We start from the raw sequence: 26,486 nt of genomic DNA, 5'->3' as shown, positions 1-26,486 counted from the left end.
ATAAGACTATCTTACTTATAGCTTACAAATCTTCTGATTTGAGCAGTACATTTAATAAGCTTGAGCTAATAAGTATATATATAACATTAAACCAAAAATTGGAGAATTAACATTCTTTTCAAGTACAGATGGAAAATTGATAAAAATAATCATATGCTAGACCTTAAAATCAAGACTCAAATTTCACAGGAACTGAAGAAAAGTAGAAGGAAGAAAATAAATATGAGAAAAAATAATGAAAGAGAAAAAGAACATATAGTAAAGAGGATCAACAAAGCCAAAAGTTTATCTTTTTAATAATAAAACTGAAAAATATTAGACATGATTGTTTAAAAATATAAGAGAAGGCAGGCTAAAAAACATTATGGGTAACAAAGGAACATAGGTACAAATAAAACAAGAAAAAACATAAGACATTATGAACTACCTTATGCCAAAATGTTTAAACACTTAGACAAAATGGAAAAGTCCTAGAAAAATATAAAACTCTTTAAGAAGAAACTGAAAAACTGTACAGTCCTAAAACCATTTAAAAAGTTTTTTAAAAGTCCCTACTTTTTAAAACATCAGGCCTAGATAGCTTTACAGACAAGTTCTACCAAACATTCAAGAAATCAAAGTTATAATCTTACACAGACTTCCAGAAAATAGCAAAGAAAGGCATACTCCCCACCTGATTTCATGAAGCCAGGATAACTTTAATACCAAAACCAAACATGGATAGAAGAAAGGAAAATTACAGTACAAACTAACTCATAAAAATAGATGCAAAAACCCTAAACAGCGAAAAGAGATGAAACAAATATAAAAAAAGATGATATAGCTTTGCAAAATTGGCTTTGTGCCAGGAGGTAAAGTTGATTTAATATTTGCAAATAGATTAGTATAATTCACTATATTAACAGATTAAGAAACAAATAACTATCTCAACAGATGAAGAATAAGAGTTCAATACACATGAAATTAATTTATAATAAACACTACTAACAAACTAGAAATAGAAGGAAACTTCCTTAATTTGATAAAGGATACTCCCAAAAATCTACAGCAAACTTGATGAAACACTGAAAGCATTTTCTTTACAATAAAGAACAAGAAAAGCATGCTCAATATCACCACTTCTATTGTACTGGAAATACTAGCCAATATGATACAGCAAGAAGGAAATTATGGGTATAAAGGCTGAAAAGGAAAAGCAAAAGCAACGAAGACCCAACACAGCAAAAAATAAATAAATGAATTTCAAAAAATTGTTACAATTTGTAGATTATGAATTGTGAGTCAATTCAAAAGAATCTCCTGATAATTAGAATAAGATAGCTAAGAAATGTTGCTAGATAAAAAATCAAAATTAGAGGGGCTTCCCTGGTGGCGCAGTGGTTGAGAATCTGCCTGCCAATGCAGGGGACACGGGTTCGAGCCCTGGTCTGGGAAGATCCCACATGCCGCGGAGCAACTGGGCCCGTGAGCCACAATTACTGAGCCTGCGTGTCTGGAGCCTGTGCTCCGCAACAAGAGAGGCCGCGACAGTGAGAGGCCTGCGCACCGCAATGAGGAGTGGCCCCCACTTGCCACAACTAGAGAAAGCCCTCGCACAGAAACGAAGACCCAACACAGCCATAAATTAAAAAAAAAAAAAAATCAAAATTAGAAAGTCACTTACATTGCTATACACCAGCAATCAATTAGAAAATATAATTGTTTCCAAAAGTTACCATTTATGGTACTAAGTCTAATAAAATGTGTAAGACCTCAATGGAAAAACTTATAAAATTTTAGAGTCATTAAAGACAACTTAAATAAAACATATAGCATATTTTTGGATAAGAAGACTCAATACTGCAAAATTGTTAATTCTCTTCTGATTGATCTCTAGAGTCAATAGAATTCTAAACAAAATTCCAACAAGATTTTTCTTGGAACATGGCAGCTTGATCCTACCAAGAGCCAAGGCAAGAGAATGGACAAGGTACATTTGAAGAAAAAGGACAGGTTGAGAAATCAGCCCTAATAGATGTCAAAATGTATTAAAGCTGTTGTAATTTTAAAAATCACTATTGCTCAGGGAAAGTCAATTAGACCAACAGAACATGATAGAAAGCCCAGAAACTGACTCGCATATGTACGGAATTTTAATTTATGTCACAGAGGGCATTACGGATCAGTGAGGAAGGGCAGACTATTGATAAATGGTTCTGAGACAATCGGTTATTTCTACAGGAAAAAAGTAAAATTTCTATCACAGAATCTCCAAAAAATTAACTCCAGGTAAATTAAAGATATAGAGTTAAGAAATGAAACTATAAATGATTTAGAAGGCTAGGTAGGAGAATAACCTCATGCCCTCAAGGTAGGGAAGGATTTCTTAAATAAGACATCAAAAGTACAAATTACAAAAGAAAGGACTGATATATTCAACTACGTTAAAATTAACAAATTCTGTTTATCAAGATACACCGTAAGTAAAAAGACATGCCACAAACTATAAAAAGATATTTATAACAAATAAATGATAAATGGACAAAGATGAGAAGCCAGAATATACAGAGAATACTCAGAAATAAAAAGGACAACCCAACAGAAAAATAGGCTAAAAACCAAACAAAAGGTTTTCACTTAAAATGAAACACAAACAATCGATAAAATACGAAAGAATATTCAACTTCATTAGTAGTCTGGGAAATGCAAATTAAAACTTTAAGGAGATACCATTACACACCAAATAGGTTAGAACAGTTTTAAAGCTGGACCATACCAAGTATTGGAGAACACAGAAGAAGCAGAACAAAGCTGATGGGAGTACAAATTGGGAAGACCGTTTTGAATGACAGTCTGGGATTATTTACTTAAGTTAAACATGCATAAGCCTTACAGCCCAGCAATTCCACTTCTGGTGCCACCTGCCTGAAAGACATTCCCCTCTAGTGCAAAAATACATGTGCAAAAAAGTACATAGCAACATATGTGTAAAGCAAAAACACTTTACACTACTTACACAGCCATCAATATTAGAATGAAGTCAAGTCATTTTGGTATATCCACTCAATGGAGGACCATATAGTGGTGAAAATCAAGGAACTACAGCCAAACATATCAATGTGATTAAATGTCAGAGAAATAATTTTAAGCAAAAACATTTAAGTTTAATTAAATTCTAATTTAATTTCAATTTAATTTTAAGCAAAATACATGCTGTGTAATTCTATTTATCTAAAGTGAAAACCCATATAATATTTTGCACATGGATATAGCTACATGGAATAAAACTATAGAGAAAAGCAACTAAATGATTAAGAAAACCTAGGGTAGTGATTACGTCAGGTGGGAGAAAAGGTGATGTGATAGAGCAGGGAGGACTTGGAGCTTCTCGGTACCAGCAATGCTCTACTTCCTAAGCTAGGTGGCAGCCATGCAATGTGCATCATCTTACTTTTTTATTTATAAAAATACATTATTTTATATGTTTGGCATAATTCACAAATTTTTAAAAGAATCTACTTAGGCTATTCTAATCTTTAGTTTTACTTTTCAAAATTTACGAATGCAGAAGGCTCCTAATTACATTGCAAGTTATATTTCCTAAGGAAAAAATAGTCAAGCTCCTAACTGCCATTTGGGTATCCCACATTTAAAGGTACATTGCTCTTACCAGTGCCGTGAGAGGTAATTAAAATTAAACTCAAACTGGCTCAACACGTCTCCTCCTATGATAAGAGAAAAATATTTGCATCTGGTGAGTTAATGACAATACATAGCACGCTTCTCTGAACACAAATTTGCACAATCCTGATTATTAGTTCTTCACATTGTTATAGGTTTCCATTCATTGTTTTAGGTATAAGCACGTCTTTAAGAAAAAGTGATCTTTTAAAATTTTAGTGAAACACATGAATTAAGAAAGAGTCACCCAGATAACCAAAAGGTTTTTTACTTTAAGAAGGACCATAAGGGTTCTTGTAAATAAACACCACTCACAAATACTTCGTATATTTAAAGGTAATTTACTATAGAAAAAAAAGATGGAGTTTACCAATTTAAAGCGAAAGTATTAGGAGACACTAGGCAATGAATTTAAATCTGATTTAAAAAGCAATGCTTTTCTAAAATAATGACACAAGTAAATGATAAAATGTAATGGGTTTTTTTTACCAAAAAAAAAAAAACCATATGCAACTTTACAGAAGTACATCTCTATGTGAAATGAGGTGCTCCCGTACTCCAAACAAACTGCAATATTAAAATAGAAAGCTAGTGGCAAGAGATTAAAAAAAATACACATTTAAGGTACAATGGTGACTGCAAGTGAAATATAACTAGCGCAAAAGAAAATCTGGTAAATGTAAATAAACAGTACCGAAATCACCAGCCGAATGTGCCTCAGAATAGGAGCCGTGAAAATCAATCTGAGGGAAAAAAAGAGACCCACCTGGTATATCTCACAAATTAAAGCCCACAATGAAGTGAGTTGTGAGGAGATGATAGCCTAACCCAATGATTGTTGGGAATGCCTAGTGGATGGACTCACTTTTCAAAGAAACATTTAATTTTATTGCTTTATTTGTTAAAAAATGATATTGGCAGCTGAGTTGTATACTTAATGATATTGGCAACTGAGTTGTATACTTAATATCTACGATAAAGCTACTGCAGACATTTGCATCGAACAGGATGCATGGAAAATCTCTACAAAGTGCAGGTTTAAAGTTGGTACAGAACAGTATTCATATCAACGAATGACCAGAGGGGACTTTCAGAAGCTAAGTCACCAGGTAAGATCACAATTTTTAGTGGTGATATGGCATCCTCATATAGAAAAGAAGGAAAGAAAACAAAAACATGTGAACTTACTTTTAAATACGGTAGAACCAAGTAGTAGGTATTTATACCTTTGTTAAGAGGCACAGCTTGAATAAAACATACAATTTCTCAAATACTGTTTGTGACTAAAACAGAATATCACATCCATCGCTGTTTTCAGTGCACATTAGTCATTCTGCCCACGTGGATGAATTTACCCGGGAAGCAAGAAGAGTAAGAGGAATGAACAGGAAAGATGGAAATCTAACAAATACCGCGTTGGGCAAAGTCTTGTTTCCATGTGCATCTGAATAACCTAAAGTTTTCCTTTTCCTCAGAGGGTCAGTTTTGGATCTTGGGTATGACAGTATCACTCCCATAAAGCCATTAACCTGAAGATATGTACTCACGGCTCCCATTGTCCTAAGGAATCCTTGTTCAATACCCAGGCTATGCCAGCTGACATCTGCCACCATGTGAGACGTAATTCCAAACAAGAAAGCTACCAATTTCTCTGTGTCCTGCCAAATAAGCAAATTAGAGTTGTGTGTGTGTGGGGGGGGGGGTTATTTTATAACAATCTTATTAAAGGATTAATACAGATGAATTCATTTCCATCATTGAGACTTCACAAAAAAATCAGAGACAGGTATACTGTAGTTTCCCAAAAAACACAAAGGACTTTTTGAAATGTTTTCGAGTGCCTTGGAACTGCTTTCAGATTCATTTACTATTAGAACAAAACGACCAAGTGACATAGCCCAAACTTTAAAAAACATCATTTACTGCAGATAAAATTGAAGGTATAAATTTCAAAACACAAACACAAAACCGTCACTTATTCAGGTATTAACTAGCCATCTACTATGTCCCACATGCTGTGTTCGGCACCGCAGGCGCAACGGTGAGCAGCCCTCACAGAGTCTGGGCTGGGGCTGCGGGTCACAAATAGGGTTAATGTGGGAGCAGAAAGAGTACTTGGCAGGAACTGAGTATCTTTAGGGTTAGAGGCTGTGCCTACCTTATCCCAGGGAAGGGGATAGTTCTCCCGGATATAATGAACGCTTGCATTAAGAAATGGAGTCCAGTGAGTGTTCTCTGACACTTCATGGAATTGTCCTGACAAAACAAAAGCAACCCTCAGAATTCCTCCTTCAAAAGTTGGACATTCTCAATCAAATCTTCCACCACCACCTGATGTGTTGCTGCGTCCCTTCGCCTTTCCTCCAAGCCTCTTATTTTCCTGAGTCAGTGTTCCAAGGAAGCCTCTAGAACAGAAGGGCCAGTCAAAAGAAAAAGGAGCCTTAACTGCTCATAGCATCTGGAAACAGCTGGGCTGCAAGAGAAGCTGGAAGTGTTTAAGTTCTCTGCCCTAAAGCTAAGCTAAGGAGATAAGTTGTCCTTTTTTTTTTTTTTTGGTTCTGGGGTTTTTTTTTTCAATCTTCTTTTCCGTCACAGTCAGTCTCCCTAACAGCACAAAAGACAAAAGTAGATACTCCAAAGGCTTTCAAGCATTTGAGTTTATAATATTTTTAAATGGGGTGTCCCATATGCCTCTTTATTCCCGCAGGAGGGGTGAAAAAGACAGGAACTGACATCTACTCAAAACCTTCAAGTGCCAGATTCTTCATAGAGTGTCACATGTCACAGGGGCACTCAAAAGCAAAACTCCAGAGTCAGATCTCTCAGGTCAACTTTTTTATACTGTTGTGAAACTAAAAATAACCTAATTGGTTTTTGTTTAATTGAAGTATAGTTGATTTACAATGTTGTGTCAGTTTCAGGTATACAGCAAAGTAATTCAGTTATACATATACATCTTTTTCAGATTCTTTTCCATTATAGGTTATATAGTTCCCTGTGCTTGATACAAATGAACTTATTTACAAAAGGAAAAGGGAGGGAGGGGGATAATTCAGGAGTTTGGGATGAACAGATATACACTATTTTATATATATATACACACACACACACACACACACACACACACACACACACACACAACAAGGACCTACTAACCAGTTTTAAATCATTGGTTTCTCTGAAAATGATTTTCAAGAAGTTGTAACTAAGCAATCTGATTTTCTCCAACAGTTTTCCTAGAGATAAACTTTACCATTCCTGTTCTACAGAATACAGCAAAAATCCAGAATTAAGTATAGCAGTAGCTCTTTTGACAAAACTTCATTTAACCAAATTGCCAGATTAACTGAAGCTCCTTGCTCCCTCTGTAAATCGTATGGACTGAAAGCAAAAGAAAGCCATATCCCAGGACTGCTGGATGTTGGCAACTAGTGGGCCACTGTGCATAGGCCCAAGCATCTCGGTCCCTGTGGCTCTGCTATAGTTTATGGTAGGTCAGCCATGTCTGTTTCTAATCCTGTTTATTAAGCCAATTGTCCTTGTTACTGTGATGAATGAATTTAAGTAGGTAAATTGATGAAATATGAGTTCAAAAAGTGGCTTCTTTGGCAACTAAGTATCTAAGAAATTTAAGTCCTCTCGAAAGATGCAATAAAAGTGAATCACCAAAGAAGAAAAAACTGTTGAAGTAGATATGTATGAGAGAAAGGTAAGATTTAGAAAAACTGGGAAAATCTAGCAGGAGTCTGCGTGAAATTCCATGTAATTGGTACATGTTTTATAATCCTAATTGACCTTTTCACTTCAGTCACATACTGGTCCCAATCTTTATAAGAGATAAGAGGGTATATCTTATCTACTGATGTATTTTAAAAAAAAAAAAAAGGGCTTCCCTGGTGGCGCAGCGGTCGAGGGTCTGCCTGCCAATGCAGGGGACACGGGTTCGAGCCCTGGTCTGGGAAGATCCCACATGCTGCGGAGCAACTAAGCCCATGTGCCACAATTACTGAGCCTGTGCGTCTGGAGCCTGTGCTCCGCAACGAGAGAGGCCGTGATAGTGAGAGACCCGCGCACCGCGATGAAGAGTGGCCCCCGCTTGCCACAACTAGAGAAAGCCCTCACACAGAAGACCCAACACAGCCATAAATAAATAAATAATTTTTAAAAAAAAAAAAGAGAGAGAGAGAGAAAATGCTGGAGTTTGCATTCCTCTTACACTCTTCTCAGAACCTTTATTATTGTGTTGGGTTTTTTTGGTCTCTAAAAAGGGCATATGTTAAGCAAAAGTATCTCAAATTTAATTGACAAAAAAATCATTTTTACTTCTTTCTTTTTTTGTGTAAGATATCAAGGAGATGTTAAAAATATCAAGAGACATCAAAGCCTCCTAAATACAGTTTGGTAAATGCTAAATTAGAAGTTATAGGTTATTCTATTATTAGAAAGAACTACAACAAGCAGGCAAAATATAATAATAGGATAGAGAAAGGACAGTGAACAGACTAAGAGGGAAACAGGAAAAAAAGACCGTACAAATAGAGAAACACAAAAGCTGAGTTATCTGGGATCGTAACTAAAGGCGTGAGTAGCTCTAAACATTTCATTGACTTTAAAGGTATCACTGTATTGGAAAAAAATGAGATAATGGCTGATGACCCTAAGACTCCAAAAATGGTTTATGTGGCAACCCTATGTACTGGATGTCTTTCATTGGTCCCCCCAGACTCACTTTCCATCCTTCTCTCTCCTGCACTGTTCCTCTGAGGTGACCGGCTTCAACTGAATACTTTGTCCTCTGGCTTGGGGTGGGCTGGGTTTGGCCAATGGGGAGAACTGACAGGAGATCAGAGAAAAGGAGGAGAGAGAGGGTGGGGTATTCACTCTCCCAGCTCCCCTTCTGTGGGGTCACAGTGGGCTGGCTGCGTTCCTGACTCAAGGTCTGGCCCCATCAAGCGACCCTCTCCCCGCAGCTCTGTCTGCCCCCTCCCCTGCACTATGCCCCGCAATTTTCTTGTATCCTGTCCACACCTTTGTAAACTGTCCCCTTATAAAACTCCCCTCAAATTATTCAGTTTGAGTATATCTTCTACGCCTCCGGGGGCCCTGACTGAAACAACTCATAAGCCCAGTTCACTAATAACACTACCTTCGATTTGCATAAGACTTGACAAAATAACACGCATTAATGCCAACAGCAATTCAGTAAAGCTGCAAAGCAGGCATTAATTACTATTAATTAAATAGTAATTAATTAGATATTACTGTGTTATAGATGTGGAAACTGAGACTCAGCATGGAAGTGACTTTTTCAAGGTCACATGCTAACAGACAACATAGAAGGAACAAAAACTCAGATCTTTTGATTTCTTTCAAAATGTTTTCTCTTACTGCCATGAAGCAGGAAAGCAAGTCAGGGTGCTTAGAATAAAGCTTTCAGAATTTCTATGCTTAAGCAGGTAAGTTTTGGTTAAATGGAAAATGCACCTAAGTCATTGATCAACAATAGTGGAAAATATAATGTGTTATTTTATATTTTCTTGAGTCCTAGCTATTCCTATCAACCAAGGAAAAGTGACATCATTTGGTCTATAAATCTTCAGCTTACCTCTTTCGCAGATTCTGGGGTAAAAGGCGTCAGGAAACACGGTTCCAGCCTGATATGCATCCTGGTGTTCAAGTAACAGCTGGGGAGCAGGAAAATATAGAGATTAGAGGGCAAGCGTCAACAGTCTGGGAAAAGCAGGCCCAGTCAATCTCCAGGTATGGGAAGTTAGAACAATGTGATGGCGGGGAGGGGGGTGATGGAAGGAAGGAGTGAAGGAAGGAAGGCGTAAAAAAAGAAATTATAAAAATTCATGTATAATCCAAACAGCACCCTACCACATATAACTTCAAGTTCTTTCCTACCAAAAGCAGACAGGCTGATTAGGTAGTAGCAAAAATCACCTGTTTGAATTTTATCTCCTTTCACTTTTTCTGTCCACCCAGTAGAGCAGGATTTCCCCAAGGCTATTTCACTGACCCAGAACTGGTTTGTGGTAAAATTTTCAATGATCTAGTGACAATCAGTGAAATGAGAAAAATACAGACATATATACATATATATGTGTGTATATATATATACACACACATATGTTTAGAGTTGCTACCTGTGCTTTAGAGTAAGATTATATCCTTTATAAGTTAAAGGTTAAGATTACAACCTTTTGGAGGGTTAAAAAGTATCCTTTCCCCCTTTAAAATGACGTACAAGTCAGTGGTAGAGGTGTTCTTTTCAGCATTCTTCCTTGGTGGCCTGGCTCACTCCATCCCATTCCGACCCCCTTATGGCTGTGCCCAGATGCACGCCAGAGTCTAGAAAATGAAGACTACATTTCCCAGCCTCTATCGAGGAGCCCACTTCTCCCTCTTTTGCTCCTTCAGCCAGCACGGAAGTGCTTGGCCTTTCCGCAGCAAAGGTGGAGGGGGCCCAGGTGATCACAGGCAGAGTGCAGGGCATCTATTTTGCTTGTACGGAGGATGGCTGAGGTGATGAGCCCCCAGAGCCAACAGTCAAGGTGGCGGCTTCTTCCTTCCCAAACCACACAGGGGACAGCTGGACGTGGAGCTAGTGAATGGGACAGTGGCTGTCTGATTGCATGGTGGCCCTGGCAGGCCAGTTCTGCGTGTTTTCCTGGGAATCCGTTCTGGACACTCAGCTTAGAGCTCGCTCCTCCATTTCTCACAGTTTATCAGCACTGAATCCCCTAATACATGGTCTTATGCCCCTCTCAGCATATGCTAGCCAGAGGGGTTTCCATGGTCTGCAAATGAACTCTGACACCATGGGCAAAGTAGAAGTCTGGCACTCCAACTTTTTAATTTTTCAGTAGGGACTTACTAATAACATAGGCTATATATGAAAGCAACAAAGAAGTACCTCAAAGAACTTAAAACATAAGGAAATATAGTATCATCTACTTTTTGTTTTTGCTTTTTCAAGCAGTGTCTCATCCCCAGTCTCCTAAAGACAGAATCTCTTCCATACTGATCGGTGAGGCTGACCATAGCAGTACAAGGCCAGCATATCCACTCCCACTACAGTGCTTGGCTCAGAGCTGCACATTTGATGGAAGCTAGTTCAGCTAGAACTTCCCCAAGACTTCTCAGCTAGAGCTGTGGGGAAGATGCCTTCCTCACATCAGGGATTTTAAACTTAGAGGTTGAGTCCTGGACGGCCAGTGTCTTCCACTGGGAGAGAGAGCACTATCTAGACCTCTTGGTCCAGCTCTTTCCCAGGGCTATCAGTTGCATGAACCCATAAAGTCTCCTTCTTTTCTAAAGATAGCTGGAGTTGGACTTTTGCTACTTAAAAGTAATAATTAACCTTATTGAATATTTACCTTCCAGCCACTGTTTTTCACTGTATATGCATTAAGACTTGTTGAATCTGCATCTCCCAGTGAGGCAGTGTTATTTAACAGGGAAAAATAATTCTAAAGTAAATTTTTAAAAGTAAAGGTGTCAGAAAAATAGTCAAGAAACTGCTAGGGGGAAAAAAAGTACAGAGGGAGGAGGTATCCTTCAGATATAAAAATGTATTTTTAAGCTACAGAAATTAAAACAGTATGATATCAGAACCAAAAGAGACAGATCAATGAAACAGAATAAAGAGTAAAGAAACAGACTCAAGCATAGATAATAATTTAATGCATGATAGAAATGAATAAAGGACGGAGTAACAATTGTGTTAGCACAATCCCACGGCAATGAGTATTCCATTTTTGCAGGGAATCCATACTTAGCCTAGGTGACGCTGACTTGAAGTTGACATTACCAATAACAAGTCACTGGATCCCTATCATGCTTTATGTCAAAATGATACAAGATGAATTAGGGAGTTAAATGTCAAAAATAGATCCATGAAATTAACAAGACACATTTTAAGTGAATAATTGTATAATCTCAGAGTGGGAATGATATTTCTAAGGAAAACATACAGGCAGAAACCATGAAAGATGATGCACTTAACTACACAAAAATTTAAATGTTTCTGCATGGTTAAAAGCATCAGAAACAAATTTAAGAGAAAAATAAATAACCACAAGGATCACTTGACACATGACAGGCTACTATCTTTAATAAATAAGCCATTCTTCACATCAAGATTAGTATTGTAATAGAAAAATGAGCAAAAGACATAGGCAAGGGCTTCCCTGGTGGCGCAGTGGTTAAGAATCCTCCTGCCAGTGCAGGGGACATGGGTTCGAGCCCTGGTCCAGGAAGATCCCACATACTGTGGAGCAAACTAAGCCCATGCGCCATAACTACTGAAGCCCACATGCCTAGAGCCCATGCTCTGAAACAAAGAGAAGCCACCGCAATGCGAAGCCCGCACACCGCCATGAAGAGTAGCCCCTGCTCGCCCCAATTAGAGAAAGCTCGCGTGCGGCAATGAAGACCCAAAGCAGCCAAAAATAAAATAAATTTATAAAAAAAAAAAAGACATAGGCAATTCACAGAAAAGGCAATAGAAATAGTCAATAGACACTTGAAGTATATTTAACCTCATTAATAGTAAATCAATAATTTAAATGTCTGTTAAACCAATAACAAAATACCATTTTCACATATAAAATTGGCAAAAATAAAAAAATAATTAAAAAAAATAGACCATAAAAGTGAATCCATTTCCAAATCTGAACATAAAGAAGTTTCAATGAAATACATGAACAATTAAGGATATTAACCCTTTCTTGGTCATGTATGTCTTCCCTGTGTTTTCTTTCTTTCTTTTTTTTTTTTTATTTGTTTCTGGGCCAAGGGGATTCGACTAGCAGGGCCAGGGCTGAAGGGATTTGCCAGGTAATGGATCACATACAAGGAGATCTAGCGGGTAAGAATATATATTGAGGATGATGGAGGCCAGGTTTCTCACTGTTGGAGAAAGGAGCTACAGATACACACATGGAGAAAGCTAGAATAAATCCTGTGCTGATGGGTTGGAACTGGAGATGTTTTTGTGTGAACTCAGAGTTTTAAATAGGTAAAGAGACAGACACAAAAGCCAACTTCAAGTGAAATCTGGAACAGTTTGAGCATCAAGATAAATAATGTTAGTAATGTGATATAAACCACTGAATAAAATAGGAATCCATGACTGTATACTAATATAAAGAAAGAGATAAATGGGGAATAAGGGAAAGCTCTACCTTACAGCAGAATGCTAACTAATAAATGTAGAAGGAATGATGGAATCAGATAAACAATTTGGCAACCATCAAAATTATTTCAGGCAAGAATAATCAATGGATGCTAAAAAGTTTGATGAGAAACAGGATATTTACATTACTTCAATATATCTCCTCACAAAATATTTACTTACTAATTAATTTAAAAAGTAGAAAATATTTATTAACTTTCCAATATAAAAATGTGGCAGACACCATCTTAACCAAGTGATAAAATTAACATCAATAGGACTTCTGCTTCCAGAAGTGGGTGTACTTTTCCCTATTCTTCTTGCTAAATACAACTGAAACCCTGGGCATTGTATACAGAACGAATATAAGATGACTCAAAGGTGGAGATAAGTATGCAGATTGGCTAAGAAACTCAGGACCTGAAGAATAACACTGTGGTGAGTTCTGTGGATTTTCTTTTTACTTCATGTATCCCAAACTGGATAATGGAAAAGCCAGCCACCAAGAAACTCCAATGGATATAAACAAAACAAAACAATGCCACAACAAAAGCCTGCTCTCTCTAGCCACAGAACCAGGAAACGGACAGCTTAGCAAGACAGAGGACTTCTACACAATAACCTCTCTACTCCAGGTAAACACCACAGAAAAACCTGTGGCCCCACCGTTCCTCACCACCAGCTAAGGTCTAGTGGGGAGCCTAGACTTGTCCCCTCACGAGGCTGCAGTAAGGTGCTCCAGCGCCCCAACTACAGTGGTGTCAGAAAAGGCTAAGGGGGAAGCCAGGACTTTCATCCCTGCCATCCTGCCCCCTACCCCTACCCTTTGATGTCAGTGAGACCATGAAGAGAGCCTAGGCATCCAATCCCAACTGGCAGTAACAAGGAATCTCTCCCCATCCCCACTGGGGAGGGGGGCAGTGTCAGAAGAAGCCCAGGGGAGGTCAGGACATCCACCTCCAGTCAGCAATAAGAGGCCACCTCTGCCTTCTGACATCAGTAGAGGCCATGGTGAGGAGCAGCAATTAGGCACTCCTACCGGTCCTGGCCAGAGAGGCATCAGGGCAGGCCCAGTGGGGAACCTTGAATTCTAACCCCAGCTGGCAGTTAGGAGGCAGTGTCCCCTGACCCCTTCCCCGACCTGAGTGGTATCAGAAGAAGACAACTAAAACAGGAAGTTTAAATAAGATCCAGAGTCTCATAACCTAATACCTAAAATGTCCAGGTTTCAATCAAAGATCCCTCATCATACCAAGAACTAGAAAGATGTCAAAAGGAATGAAAAGAGATAATCAGTAGATGCCAGCGTTGAGATGGCAGAATTTTTTGAATTATCTGACAAATATTTTAAAGCAGCCATCATAAAAGTGCTTCAGTGAACAATTACGAACACAGTTGAAACAAAAAAAAAGAGTCAAAGAAATAGAAGATATAAAGAACTGAATGGAAATTACAGAACTGAAAAATACAATAGCTGAAATAAAAGTTCAGAAATGGTACAAGTTGACATCATGTGCCTTCTGGTAAAAGGCAATGAGAAGAATACAGCATCACTTCAATGGCCTATAATATTTTTGCCCAAAAATAACCTGCAGGAGAATCTAATCATGAGGAGCCATCAGACAAAACCAAATGAAGTTGCATTCTACAGAGTTACTGGACTGTACTTTTTCAAACTATTGAGGACAATAAAGACAAGGTAGGCCTGAGGAACTGTTACAGGTTGGAGGAGATCAGACAACTAAACACATGCTCCTGGAACCATAAAGTATATTGAGACAACTGGTGAAATTTGTAAGAGCCTGAGGATTGGGTGATAGTGTTATTTCAATGTTGATTTCCTGATTGTGATTATTATACTATAGTTATATAGATACATATAGTAGTTATATATATGTATATGTATATATATGGTGTCCTTGTTTTTAGGAAATATAGTCCCTCCTTATCCATGGTTTTGCTTTCCTTGGTTTCAGTTACCCATGGTTCAAAAATATTAAATGGAAAATTCCAGAAATAAACAATTCATAGTTTTTAAATTGGGTGCCATTCTGAGTATCATGATGAAATCTCGAGCCATCCTGCTCTGTCTGCCTGGAACGTGAATCATCCCTTTGTCCAGTATATCCTGCCCATTAGTCTCTACTATTATATCTACTATCAAGGTAGCACAGTGCTTGGGTTAAAGTAGCTCTTATCTTGCTCAATAATGGTCCCAAAGCACAAGAATAATGATGCTGGCAATTTGGATATGCTGAAGAGAAGCTGTAAAGTGCTTCCTTTAAGTGAAAAGGTGAACACTGTAGACTTAATAAGGGAAGAAAGTGTATGATGAGTTTGCAAGATATACAGTAAGAACTACTGTACAGTAAGAACAAACCTTCTAGTCATGAAATTGTGAAGGAAAAGGAAATTTGTGCTAATTTTGCTGCTGCACCTCAAACTGTAAAAGCTACAGCCACAGTGTGTGATTAAGTGCTTAGATAAAATGGAAAAGACATTAAATTTGTACAATATTTTGATAGAAAGACCATATTCACATAATTTTATTACAGTATATTGTTATAATTGTTCTACTTTATTATTAGTCATTGTTGTTTCTCTTACTGTGCCTAATTCATAAATTAAGCTTTATCATAAGTATGAACATATGTATAGGAAAATACAGTATATATGAGGTTTGGTACTATCCACGGTTTCAGGCATCCACTGAAAGTCTTGGGATGTATCCCCCAAGGATGAGGGGAACTACTGTACACAAGGGTGTGTTGAAGGGTAATGATTACCATGTCAGCAACTAACTCTCAAATGGCTCAGGGGAAAATCAATACGTATACAGAGGCTCAAAAGGCAAATAGGATAAGTTATCGACAACTGGGGAAATAGGGTAAAAGGCATACAGGAATTATTTGTCTAATTTTTTCAACTTTTCTATCAGTTTTAAATTATTTCAAAATAAAAAGTTAAAATAAGGAATTGGTTAAATAAATTATGGTACAGAAGAGTATGTAATGGTTTAAAATTATTCTGAAGATGTCTACTGATACGGACATGAACAGATATATGACTATATCTCTGATATGGTAAATGACAAAAAAGGCAAGTTTACAAAATAACACGTAACTTAAAAAAAGAGAGAAAGTGCTAATAAATGCAGAGAAAATGCCTGGCATGATTTAAAGCAAAATGTTAACATTGGTTATTTCTAAGATTTTTTTGTTTTTGTTTTTGTTTTTACAATGAGTTTCTATTAGTTTTATAATCAGAAAAGACGAAATCTATTCTATGGGCAGTGAGGGAGGAGCAGAGCAAAGAGAGGACAGCAACCAACCAAATACCCTTGTTTTGATTTCCTGGTTAATGTACCACATTCTGTTTATTGTTGTAGAAAGAGAATAAAATCAGGGCCATAATGACCACCAACGTGAGGTACACTTGGTTCTTACAGTTCTTATAACTTAATAAGCTTATAACTTTCTCAGCTTTATGCATTAGTCTCTTATTAACTTGATTAGGGTAGGTCAACGTCATTAAAATGTAGTCACCTCTGGATGTATCAGCAAATGATAATCCCAGAACCAACAAAACTCAGACCCCGAGTGTGCAGGGCTTGCTGAGATACCGCCAGCCTGTGGGGGTCTGTCTAGCATCCTTTGGGTAACCTCCCTCTGTATCCTTTCACCAAACTGGACCGATGAGTCCAGCAGTCGCCAAAGAGCAGGTTTTAGTAGGGAGAAAGAGAAACTCCTAAGATTCCCACGTATGGAGATATAAAATAGATCACCAATCCCTGAAAAGGGATTTTTTGACAACATGATAAAAGGTAAAGTAATCCCTATCTGTCTTCATAAGTTAAAAGGGCGGAGGGGGGCAAGATGGCGGAAGAGTAAGATGCGGAGATCACCTTCCTTCCCACAGATACAGTAGAAATACATCTACACGTGGAACTGCTCCTACAGAACACCCACTGAACGCTGACAGAAGACGTCAGACCTCCCAAAAGCTTTATTTTATTTTATCCTCTTTCTTTCTTTCTATTTTTTTCTCCCTTTTATTCTGAGCCATGTGGATGAAAGGTTCTTGGTGCTCCAGCCAGGCATCAGGGCTGTGCCTCTGAGGTGGGAGAGCCAACTTCAGGACACTGTTCCACAAGAGACCTCCCAGCTCCACGTAATACCAAATGGCGAAAATCTCTCAGAGATCTCCATCTCAACATCAAGACCCAGCTTCATTCAACGACCAGCAAGCTACAGTGCTGGACACCCTATGCCAAACAACTAGCAAGACAGGAACACAGCCCCATCCATTAGCAGAGAGGTTGCCTAAGATCATAATAAGGCCACAGACACCCCAAAACACACCACCAGACGTGGACGTGCCCACCAGAAAGACAAGATCCAACCTCATCCACCAGAACACAGGCACTAGTCCCCTCCACCAGGAAGCCTACACAACCCACTGAACGAACCTTAGCCACTGGGGACAGATACCAAAAACAACGGGAACTACGAACCTGCAGCCTGTGAAAAGGAGACCCCAAACACAGTGAGATAAGCAAAATGAGAAGACAAAAAAACACACAGCAGGTGAAGGAGCAGGGTCAAAACACACCAGACTTAACAAATGAAGAGGAAATAGGCAGTCTACCTGAAAAAGAATTCAGAATAATGATAGTAAAGATGATCCAAAATCTTGGAAATAGAATAGACAAAATGCAAGAAACATTTAACAAGGATGTAGAAGAACTAAAGAGGAACCAAGCAATGATGAAAAACACAATAAATGAAATTAAAAATACTCTAGACGGGATCAATAGCAGAATAACTGAGGCAGAAGAACGGATAAGTGACCTGGAAGATAAAATAGTGGAAATAACTACTACAGAACAGAATAAAGAAAAAAGAATGAAAAGAACTGAGGACAGTCTCAGAGACCTCTGGGACAACATTAAATGCACCAATATTCGAATTATAGGGGTCCCAGAAGAAGAAGAGAAAAAGAAAGGGACTGAGAAAATATTTGAAGAGATTATAGTTGAAAACTTCCCTAATATGGGAAAGGAAATAGTTAATCAAGTCCTGGAAGCACAGAGAGTCCCATACAGGATGAAACCAAGGAGAAACAAGCCAAGACACATACTAATCAAACTATCAAAAATTAAATATAAAGAAAACATACTAAAAGCAGCAAGGGAAAAACAACAAATAACACACAAGGGAATCCCCATAAGGTTAACAGCTGATCTTTCAGCAGAAACTCTGAAAGCCAGAAGGGAGTGGCAGGATATACTTAAAGTGATGAAGGAGAAAAACCTACAACCAAGGTTACTCTACCCAGCAAGGATCTCATTCAGATTTGATGGAGAAATTAAAACCTTTACAGACAAGCAAAAGCTGAGAGAGTTCAGCACCACCAAACCAGCTTTACAACAAATGCTAAAGGAACTTCTCCAGGCAAGAAACACAAGAGAAGGAAAACACCTACAATAACAAACCCAAAATATTTAAGAAAATGGGAATAGGTACATACATATCGATAATTACTTTAAATGTAAATGGATTAAATGCTCCCACCAAAAGACACAGACTGGCTGAATGGATACAAAAACAAGACCCATCTATATGCTGTCTACAAGAGACCCACATCAGACCTAGAGACACATACAGACTGAAAGTGAGGGGATGGAAAAAGATATTCCATGCAAATGGAAATCAAAAGAAAGCTGGAGTAGCAATTCTCATATCAGACTAAATAGACTTTAAAATAAAGACTATTACAAGAGACAAAGAAGGACACTATATAATGATCAAGGTATCGATCCAAGAGGAAGGTATAACAATTGTAAATATTTATGCACCCAACATAGGAGCACCTCAATACATAAGGCAAATACTAACAGCCATAAAAGGGGAAATCGACAGTAACACAATCATAGTAGGGGACTTTAACACCCCACTTTCACCAATGGACAGATCATCCAAAATGAAAATAAATAAGGAAACACAAGCTTTAAATGATACATTAAACAAGATGGACTTAATTGATATTTATAGGACATTCCACCCAAAAACAACAGAATACACATTTTTCTCAAGTGCTCATGGAACATTCTCCAGGATAGATCATATCTTGGGTCACAAATCAAGCCTTGGTAAATTTAAGAAAATTGAAATCGTATCAAGTATCTTTTCCGACCACAACGCTATGAGACTAGATATCAATTACAGGAAAAGATCTGTAAAAAATACAAACACATGGAGGCTACACAATACACTACTTAATAACGAAGTGATCACTGAAGAAATCAAAGGGGAAATCAAAAAATACCTAGAAACAAATGACAATGGAGACACGACGACCCAAAACCTATGGGATGCAGCAAAAGCAGTTCTAAGAAGGAAGTTTATAGCAATACAAGCCTACATCAAGAAAAAGGAAACATCTCGAGTAAACAACCTAACCTTGCACCTAAAGCAATTAGAGAAAGAAGAACAAAAAAACCCCAAAGCTAGCAGAAGGAAAGAAATCATAAAGATCAGATCAGAAATAAATGAAAAAGAAATGAAGGAAACAATAGCAAAAATCAATGATACTAAAAGCTGGTTCTTCGAGAAGATAAACAAAATTGATAAACCATTAGCCAGACTCATCAAGAGAAAAAGGGAGAAGACTCAAATCAATAGAATTAGAAATGAAAAAGGAGAAGTAACCACTGACACTGCAGAAATACAAATGATCATGAGAGATTACTACAAGCAACTCTATGCCAATAAAATGGACAACCTGGAAGAAATGGACAGATTCTTAGAAATGCACAACCTGCTGAGACTGAACCAGGAAGAAATAGAAAATATGAATAGATCAATCACAAGCACTGAAATTGAAACTGTGATTAAAAATCTTCCAACAAACAAAAGCCCAGGACCAGATGGCTTCACAGGCGAATTCTATCAAACATTTAGAGAAGAGCTAACACCTATCCTTCTCAAACTCTTCCAAAATATTGCAAAGGGAGGAACACTCCCCAACTCATTCTACGAGGCCACCATCACCCTGATACCAAAACCAGACAAAGATGTCACAGAGAAAGAAAACTACAGGCCAATATCACTGATGAACATAGATGCAAAAATCCTCAACAAAATACTAGCAAACAGAATCCAACAGCACATTAAAAGGATTATACACCCTGATCAAGTGGGGTTTATTCCAGGAATGCAAGGATTCTTCAATATACGCAAATCAATCAACGTGATACAGCATATTAACAAATTGAAGGAAAAAAACCATATGATCATCTCAATAGATGCAGAGAAAGCTTTCGACAAAATTCAACACCCATTTATGATAAAAGCCCTGCAGAAAGTAGGCATAGAGGGAACTTTCCTCAACATAATAAAGGCCATATACGACAAACCCACAGCCAACATTGTCCTCAATGGTGAAAAACTGAAAACATTTCCACTAAGATCAGGAACAAGACAAGGTTGCCCACTCTCACCACTATTATTCAACATAGTTTTGGAAGTGTTAGCCACAGCAATCAGAGAAGAAAAAGAAATAAAAGGAATCCAAATCGGAAAAGAAGAAGTAAAGCTGTCACTGTCTGCAGATGACATGATACTATACATAGAGAATCCTAAAGATGCTACCAGAAAACTACTAGAACTAATCAATGAATTTGGTAAAGTAGCAGGATACAAAATTAATGCACAGAAATCTCTTGCATTCCTATATACTAATGATGAAAAATCTGAAAGTGAAATTAAGAAAACACTCCCGTTTACCATTGCAACAAAAAGAATAAAATATCTAGGAATAAACCTACCTAAGGAGACAAAAGACCTGTATGCAGAAAATTATAGGACACTGATGAAAGAAATTAAAGATGATACAAATAGATGGAGAGATATACCATGTTCTTGGATTGGAAGAATCAACATTGTGAAAATGACTCTACTTCCCAAAGCAATCTACAGATTCAATGCAATCCCTATCAAACTACCACTGGCATTTTTCACAGAACTAGAACAAAAAATTTCACAATTTGTATGGAGACACAAAAGACCCCGAATAGCCAAAGCAATCTTGAGAACGAAAAATGGAGCTGGAGGAATCAGGCTCCCTGACTTCAGACTATATTACAAAGCTACAGTAATCAAGACAGTTTGGTACTGGCACAAAAACAGAAATATAGATCAATGGAACAGTATAGAAAGCCCCGAGATAAACCCACGCACATATGGTCACCTTATCTTCGATAAAGGAGGCAAGCATACACAGTGGAGAAAAGACAGCCTCTTCAATAAGTGGTGCTGGGAAAATTGGACAGATACATGTAAAAGTATTAAATTAGAACACTCCCTGACACCATACACAAAAATAAACTCAAAATGGATTAAAGACCTAAGTGTAAGGCCAGACACTATCAAACTCTTAGAGGAAAACATAGGCAGAACACTCTATGACATAAATCACAGCAAGATCCTTTTTGACCCAGCCCCTAGAGAAATGGAAATAAAAACACAAATAAACAAATGGGACCTAATGAAACTTAAAAGCTTTTGCACAGCAAAGGAAACCATAAACAAGACCAAAAGACAACCCTCAGAATGGGAGAAAATATTTGCAAATGAAGCAACTGACAAAGGATTAATCTCCAAGATTTACAAGCAGCTCATGCAGCTCAATAACAAAAAAACAAACAACCCAATCCAAAAATGGGCAGAAGACCTTAATAGACATTTCTCCAAAGAAGATATACAGATGGCCAACAGACACATGAAAGAATGCTCAACATCATTAATCATTAGAGAAATGCAAATCAAAACTACAATGAGGTATCATCTCACACCGGTCAGAATGGCCATCATCAAAAAATCTAGAAACAATAAATGCTGGAGAGGGTGTGGAGAAAAGGGAACCCTCTTGCACTGTTGGTGGGAATGTAAATTGATACAGCCACTATGGAGAACAGTATGGAGGTTCCTTAAAAAACTACAAATAGAACTACCATATGACCCAGCAATCCCACTACTGGGCATATACCCTGAGAAAACCATAGCTCAAAAAGAGTCATGTACCAAAATGTTCATTGCAGCTCTGTTTACAATAGCCAGGACATGGAAGCAACCTAAATGTCCATCGACAGATGAATGGATAAAGAAGATGTGGCACATATATACAATGGAATATTACTCAGCCATAAAAAGAAATGAAATGGAGGTATTTGTAATGAGGTGGATGGAGTTAGAGTGTGTCATACAGAGTGAAGTAAGTCAGAGAGAGAAAAACAAATACAGTATGCTAACACATATATATGGAATCTAAGGAAAAAAAAAAAAGGTCATGAAGAACCTAGTGGCAAGACGGGAATAAAGACACAGACCTACTAGAGAATGGACTTGAGGATATGGGGAGGGGGAGGGGTGAGATGTGACAGGGTGAGAGAGTGTCATGGACATATATACACTACCAAATGTAAAATAGATAGCTAGTGGGAAGCAGCCGCATAGCACAGGGAGATCAGCTCTGTGCTTTGTGACCACCTAGAGGGGTGGGATAGGGAGGGTGGGAGGGAGGGAGATGCAAGAGGGAAGAGATATGGGAACATATGTATATGTATAACTGATTCACTTTGTTATAAAGCAGAGACTAACACACCATTGTAAAGCAATTATACTCCAATAAAGATGTTAAAAAAAAAAAAAAGTTAAAAGGGGGAGGTGTGTGTCCTCAGGGCCTTTCCAATGATGACATCAGTCTTTGGATTAAGACCAATGCTGAGGGGAAGTATGTGTGTCCATTTATCATGCTTAAGTTACTGATAGGAGCTTGAATGCGTCTACTAGAAAATCACTCTGCTCAGGACTGATTGTTCACACCATGAATTAGATTCTTGCTTCTCCTCTTTCCTGTCGACTTTCTATCAGGGGTCAAGGAAGATGACAATCAAATATAAATGCTGGTTTTTTTTCTAGAGGGCCTGTTAAATTGGTGAATAAGGAAGTTGAAATTAATGACTAAAAGTGATTTATGGATGATGCTAGATTTCAGTTCTGTTGTTGCTTTTTTTAACCATACTGATTTCCATACTGGATTGTCAAGACTCACTGGTAAATAATTTGATCCAATTCTGTTGTTGTTTTTTTTTTTAATATTTATTTATTTATTTAGGCTGCACCAGGTCTTAGTTGTGGCGTGCATGCGGGATCTAGTTCCCCGACCAGGGATCGAACCCAGGTCCCCTGCACTGGGAGCTTGCATTCTCACCCACTGGACCACCAGGGAAGTCCCAATTCTGATGTCATGAGGGAATTTAACCACTTCTCTCAAAGGTAATATTTAAGAATCATCTTTGTCACAAAGTTTTATTTAGCTATAGAACTAGAAATAGTGTATAGGGCCAGAATGGATTCAACTAATTTGAGGATGGGTAAAGGCGAGCCATCAGCTAGTCCTACCGTGAATACAAGTAGGCAGAAAAATTGGAAGGATTATCCCAAGGCATACTTCTCAATAAATACTTCCTTCTTCTCACGGTGATGCAATTTTTATACAGCACACAGAGATAAGAAGTGGAAAATAAATGGCTCATCTTAGGTATAACCTTTCTTTATAAGAACAAATAAGATTTAAATTTAAATGCTCTCAAATATTTTTCAAACTATCATTAATATAATTAAAATATTTCAATGACATTATTTAAATTATTATATATGTTCAAGTTGTGCTAGAGGAGACATATACATTTAACCCCAAATATTAATGTTTTATAAAGACATATAAATGACTCTTAAAATTACTATTTCAATATCTGTTAGGACCTTTGTTTTTCACCTACGAGAGAAAGTTAATGCCCAAGGAAGAAAAAAAAATCTAACTTCTTACCTCTTTGTAGTTAACAGTCCTATCCTGAAGGTTGAGAAACTCCAGAGCTCTGTGACCTGAGAGAAATAAATACATAAATCAATTAAATTCAACTATAACTGAAAACAGAACTTCCTAGAGATCATTTTAAAAGGAAAATATATAATTTTGTGGTTGTAACTGTCAAGGAAGTGAGAAATGAAAGTTAACTTTGTACTAGTAATTTTCATTAGCTATAATTAGATTCAAACAATATTAATATTGTTATAATACAAATCAAAATTGCATGATGATTTAAAGTTTCTACTTTACTAGCTCGTATGACCTTGGGTAAGTTACTTAACCTCTCCAGGCCTCAGTTCCCACCTATGTAAAATTAAGTAAATAACATCCACCTTACAGGTTTGTTAAGAGAATCACAGAAAATAAATGCTAAGTGAGGAGCTCATGGCGGACACATGGCAGGAACTCAATAAACAGAAGTTGTCATCATCAGATTTTGCTTCAACAGCCCACTGGGGTAGATAAACCCAAGTAGGAAATACAACACAGGGCCTAAACCACGGACTGAATCAGTGTCCCTCAAGTGTTTCCTCATCACTGGACTACTTTAGAAGGACAAAAAAAGTCTCAAAAAGCCGCCTGCTCCACCCACACGCCCACACCCATAAGATACCCGCACCTACACCCTGAATCTCCTTAGAATCAATAGGAAGATGAACACTAATTATGAAGAGACATTCAAAGCTGATACCTTATTTCTACTGGAAGTCACATCCAATTTTTTTTTAATTCATACTACAAAAATATAGCCACTACCATATTATAAGCATTTATACCATAAGAGAGACAAGGTCACAGCCCACACAAATAACCTGTATATAGGATTCCAGTGATTTATAAACCCAAATCACTGAGTGAGGCCAATTCTAATAAATTAACTCACATAAATGTCAACCATCCACACAGGCCCTACATAAGAGGTGAAAACAAGAACCAAGATATTTATGAAATCTAAGTTATTAGTAAATAAGTGTTGTTTTAATCGCCTTTTATATAAAAATATTCAGTGTGCAGATTAGGAGTTGCCTTCAATTATGTCCACATAAACGTTTATTATTTCTTATTACATGTTTTATATTGAGCATAATTAGATTAATATATATTAACATATTATTAGCACCTTTGTTTTGCAACTACTGAATAACATAAGGAATTATCTGATTTTTAAAAATTTTTAGATTTCATGTCTAATTTTTAAAATATAAAGATTAAAAACTTGAATATTCCCACTTATATTTGTTCCTCTTTGGCCCACTGCTATAATTTCAGCAATTTCATTTTCAGAGACCTTAGATGTGCAAAATAATTTAGAATTCATTAAGAAGTTCAGCCCCCTCATTTGCAGAAGAGGGAGAGAGAAAGTGAATTGTTCAGAGTCACCCATGTAGTTTACATTAGAGCTGGTACTAGAACCTAGGTCCAATTTCCTTTTCCACTGTCTCCTGACTCCCTTTTAGCAATAGATGTTTGTTTTTTTAAATAAATTTATTTTGTTTATTTATTTTTGGCTGCATTGGGTCTTCGTTGCTACGCGTGGGCTTTTCTCTAGTTGCCGTGAGCGGAGGCTACTCTTCGTTGCGGTGGGTGGGCTTCTCATTGCGTTGGCTTCTCTTGTTGCGGAGCACAGGCTCTAGGCGCGCGGGCTTCAGTAGTTGTGGCTCGCGGGCTCTAGAGCGCAGGCTCAGTAGTTGTGGTGCACAGGCTTAGTTGCTCCGCGGCATGTGAGATCTTCCCAGACCAGGGCTCGAACCTGTGTCCCCTGCAATGGCAGGCAGATTCTTAACCACTGCACCACCAGGGAAGCCCAGCAATAGATGTTTAATGGAAAGAACACTGGACCAGCTGTCAGGATATGTAATTCTTGACCAGGTCACTAACAAGTGAGCTGTGAAAACTCCCTGGGATCAGTTTCCTCTGCTGTAAAATAAAGGAACTGAACTCAGTGACCTCTAGTGTCCTTTCAAATCATAGAATTCTGTGATAATATAGTTCTTGCCCAGCTGAGCTCAATATTCTAGGTCTGTTTTGCATTGATAAATTTTCATATTTTATTTGTAATCTTGTTCTGCTTTGAATCTTCTGGAAGTAGCATAACTATAAAATATTGTTACTGTTTTTATCTAAAGAGTTAAAAAACATTACAAATACATTTTGTCCAAGAAACAACTTTTTGTGTTACCATTTACCTATATCCAGGTAACTCAGCCTTCGCCCCTGAGCTCATAGGCACTAGCTTGCTGTACCCCTGTGTTCCCCAAATCCTGCCATCATTCTGGGCATTTCTAGTGCCAGGGACCATTCCTTGCCCTCCCTAAAGCCAACCATCTTTAAAGCCACTTGACTTAGGGGACCCACTCCCGTGGCCACACATGGTCCTTTACACATACTTGGAAACGTAAAAACAAGCATAAATTCCTCACTCCTACCATATTCTACCCGTCTTTCTCCTCTCCCATCGTCAGTTCTTCTGCTTCATGGGAACCCCGAGTTTATCCAGTTGTTATTTCCCCACGCAGAGAAACAGCCAGGGACCAAGTGACCAAAGAGGCTTCCTGCTCCTCCACGGACCTCACCCCAATAGTCAATCCCCAATCCTGGATCACTCCATCTCTGGCTTTTTCTTCTCCACTGCCCCACGGCTCAGTGCAGCAGGGAAACTCATTATCAATACACGGGTTAGACTTTAAATCCCTTCCTTCACATTTCTGACAGA

General features: G+C 37.9%; 1 protein-coding gene across 6 annotated transcripts in view; it reads right to left on the bottom strand.

Annotated features, from left to right (window-relative positions):
- GPLD1 (glycosylphosphatidylinositol specific phospholipase D1) overlaps nucleotides 1-26,486 on the bottom strand; it is a 53,583-nt gene that overhangs the window by 26,402 nt on the left and 695 nt on the right. For all 6 annotated transcript variants that reach the window (XM_057555598.1, XM_057555600.1, XM_057555602.1 and 3 more), the window contains 6 exons: nucleotides 23,732-23,787; nucleotides 9,266-9,344; nucleotides 5,819-5,916; nucleotides 5,208-5,318; nucleotides 4,355-4,403; nucleotides 3,650-3,704 (listed from right to left, as the gene is read on the bottom strand). In XM_057555598.1, the coding sequence (XP_057411581.1) occupies nucleotides 3,650-3,704; nucleotides 4,355-4,403; nucleotides 5,208-5,318; nucleotides 5,819-5,916; nucleotides 9,266-9,344; nucleotides 23,732-23,787 (448 nt within the window). The remainder of the gene's footprint in view (nucleotides 1-3,649; nucleotides 3,705-4,354; nucleotides 4,404-5,207; nucleotides 5,319-5,818; nucleotides 5,917-9,265; nucleotides 9,345-23,731; nucleotides 23,788-26,486) is intronic.

Source organism: Balaenoptera acutorostrata, chromosome 10 (assembly GCF_949987535.1).
Source record: "Balaenoptera acutorostrata chromosome 10, mBalAcu1.1, whole genome shotgun sequence".
NCBI lineage: Eukaryota > Metazoa > Chordata > Mammalia > Artiodactyla > Balaenopteridae > Balaenoptera > Balaenoptera acutorostrata.
This window is presented reverse-complemented; position numbering and strand designations above follow the sequence as displayed.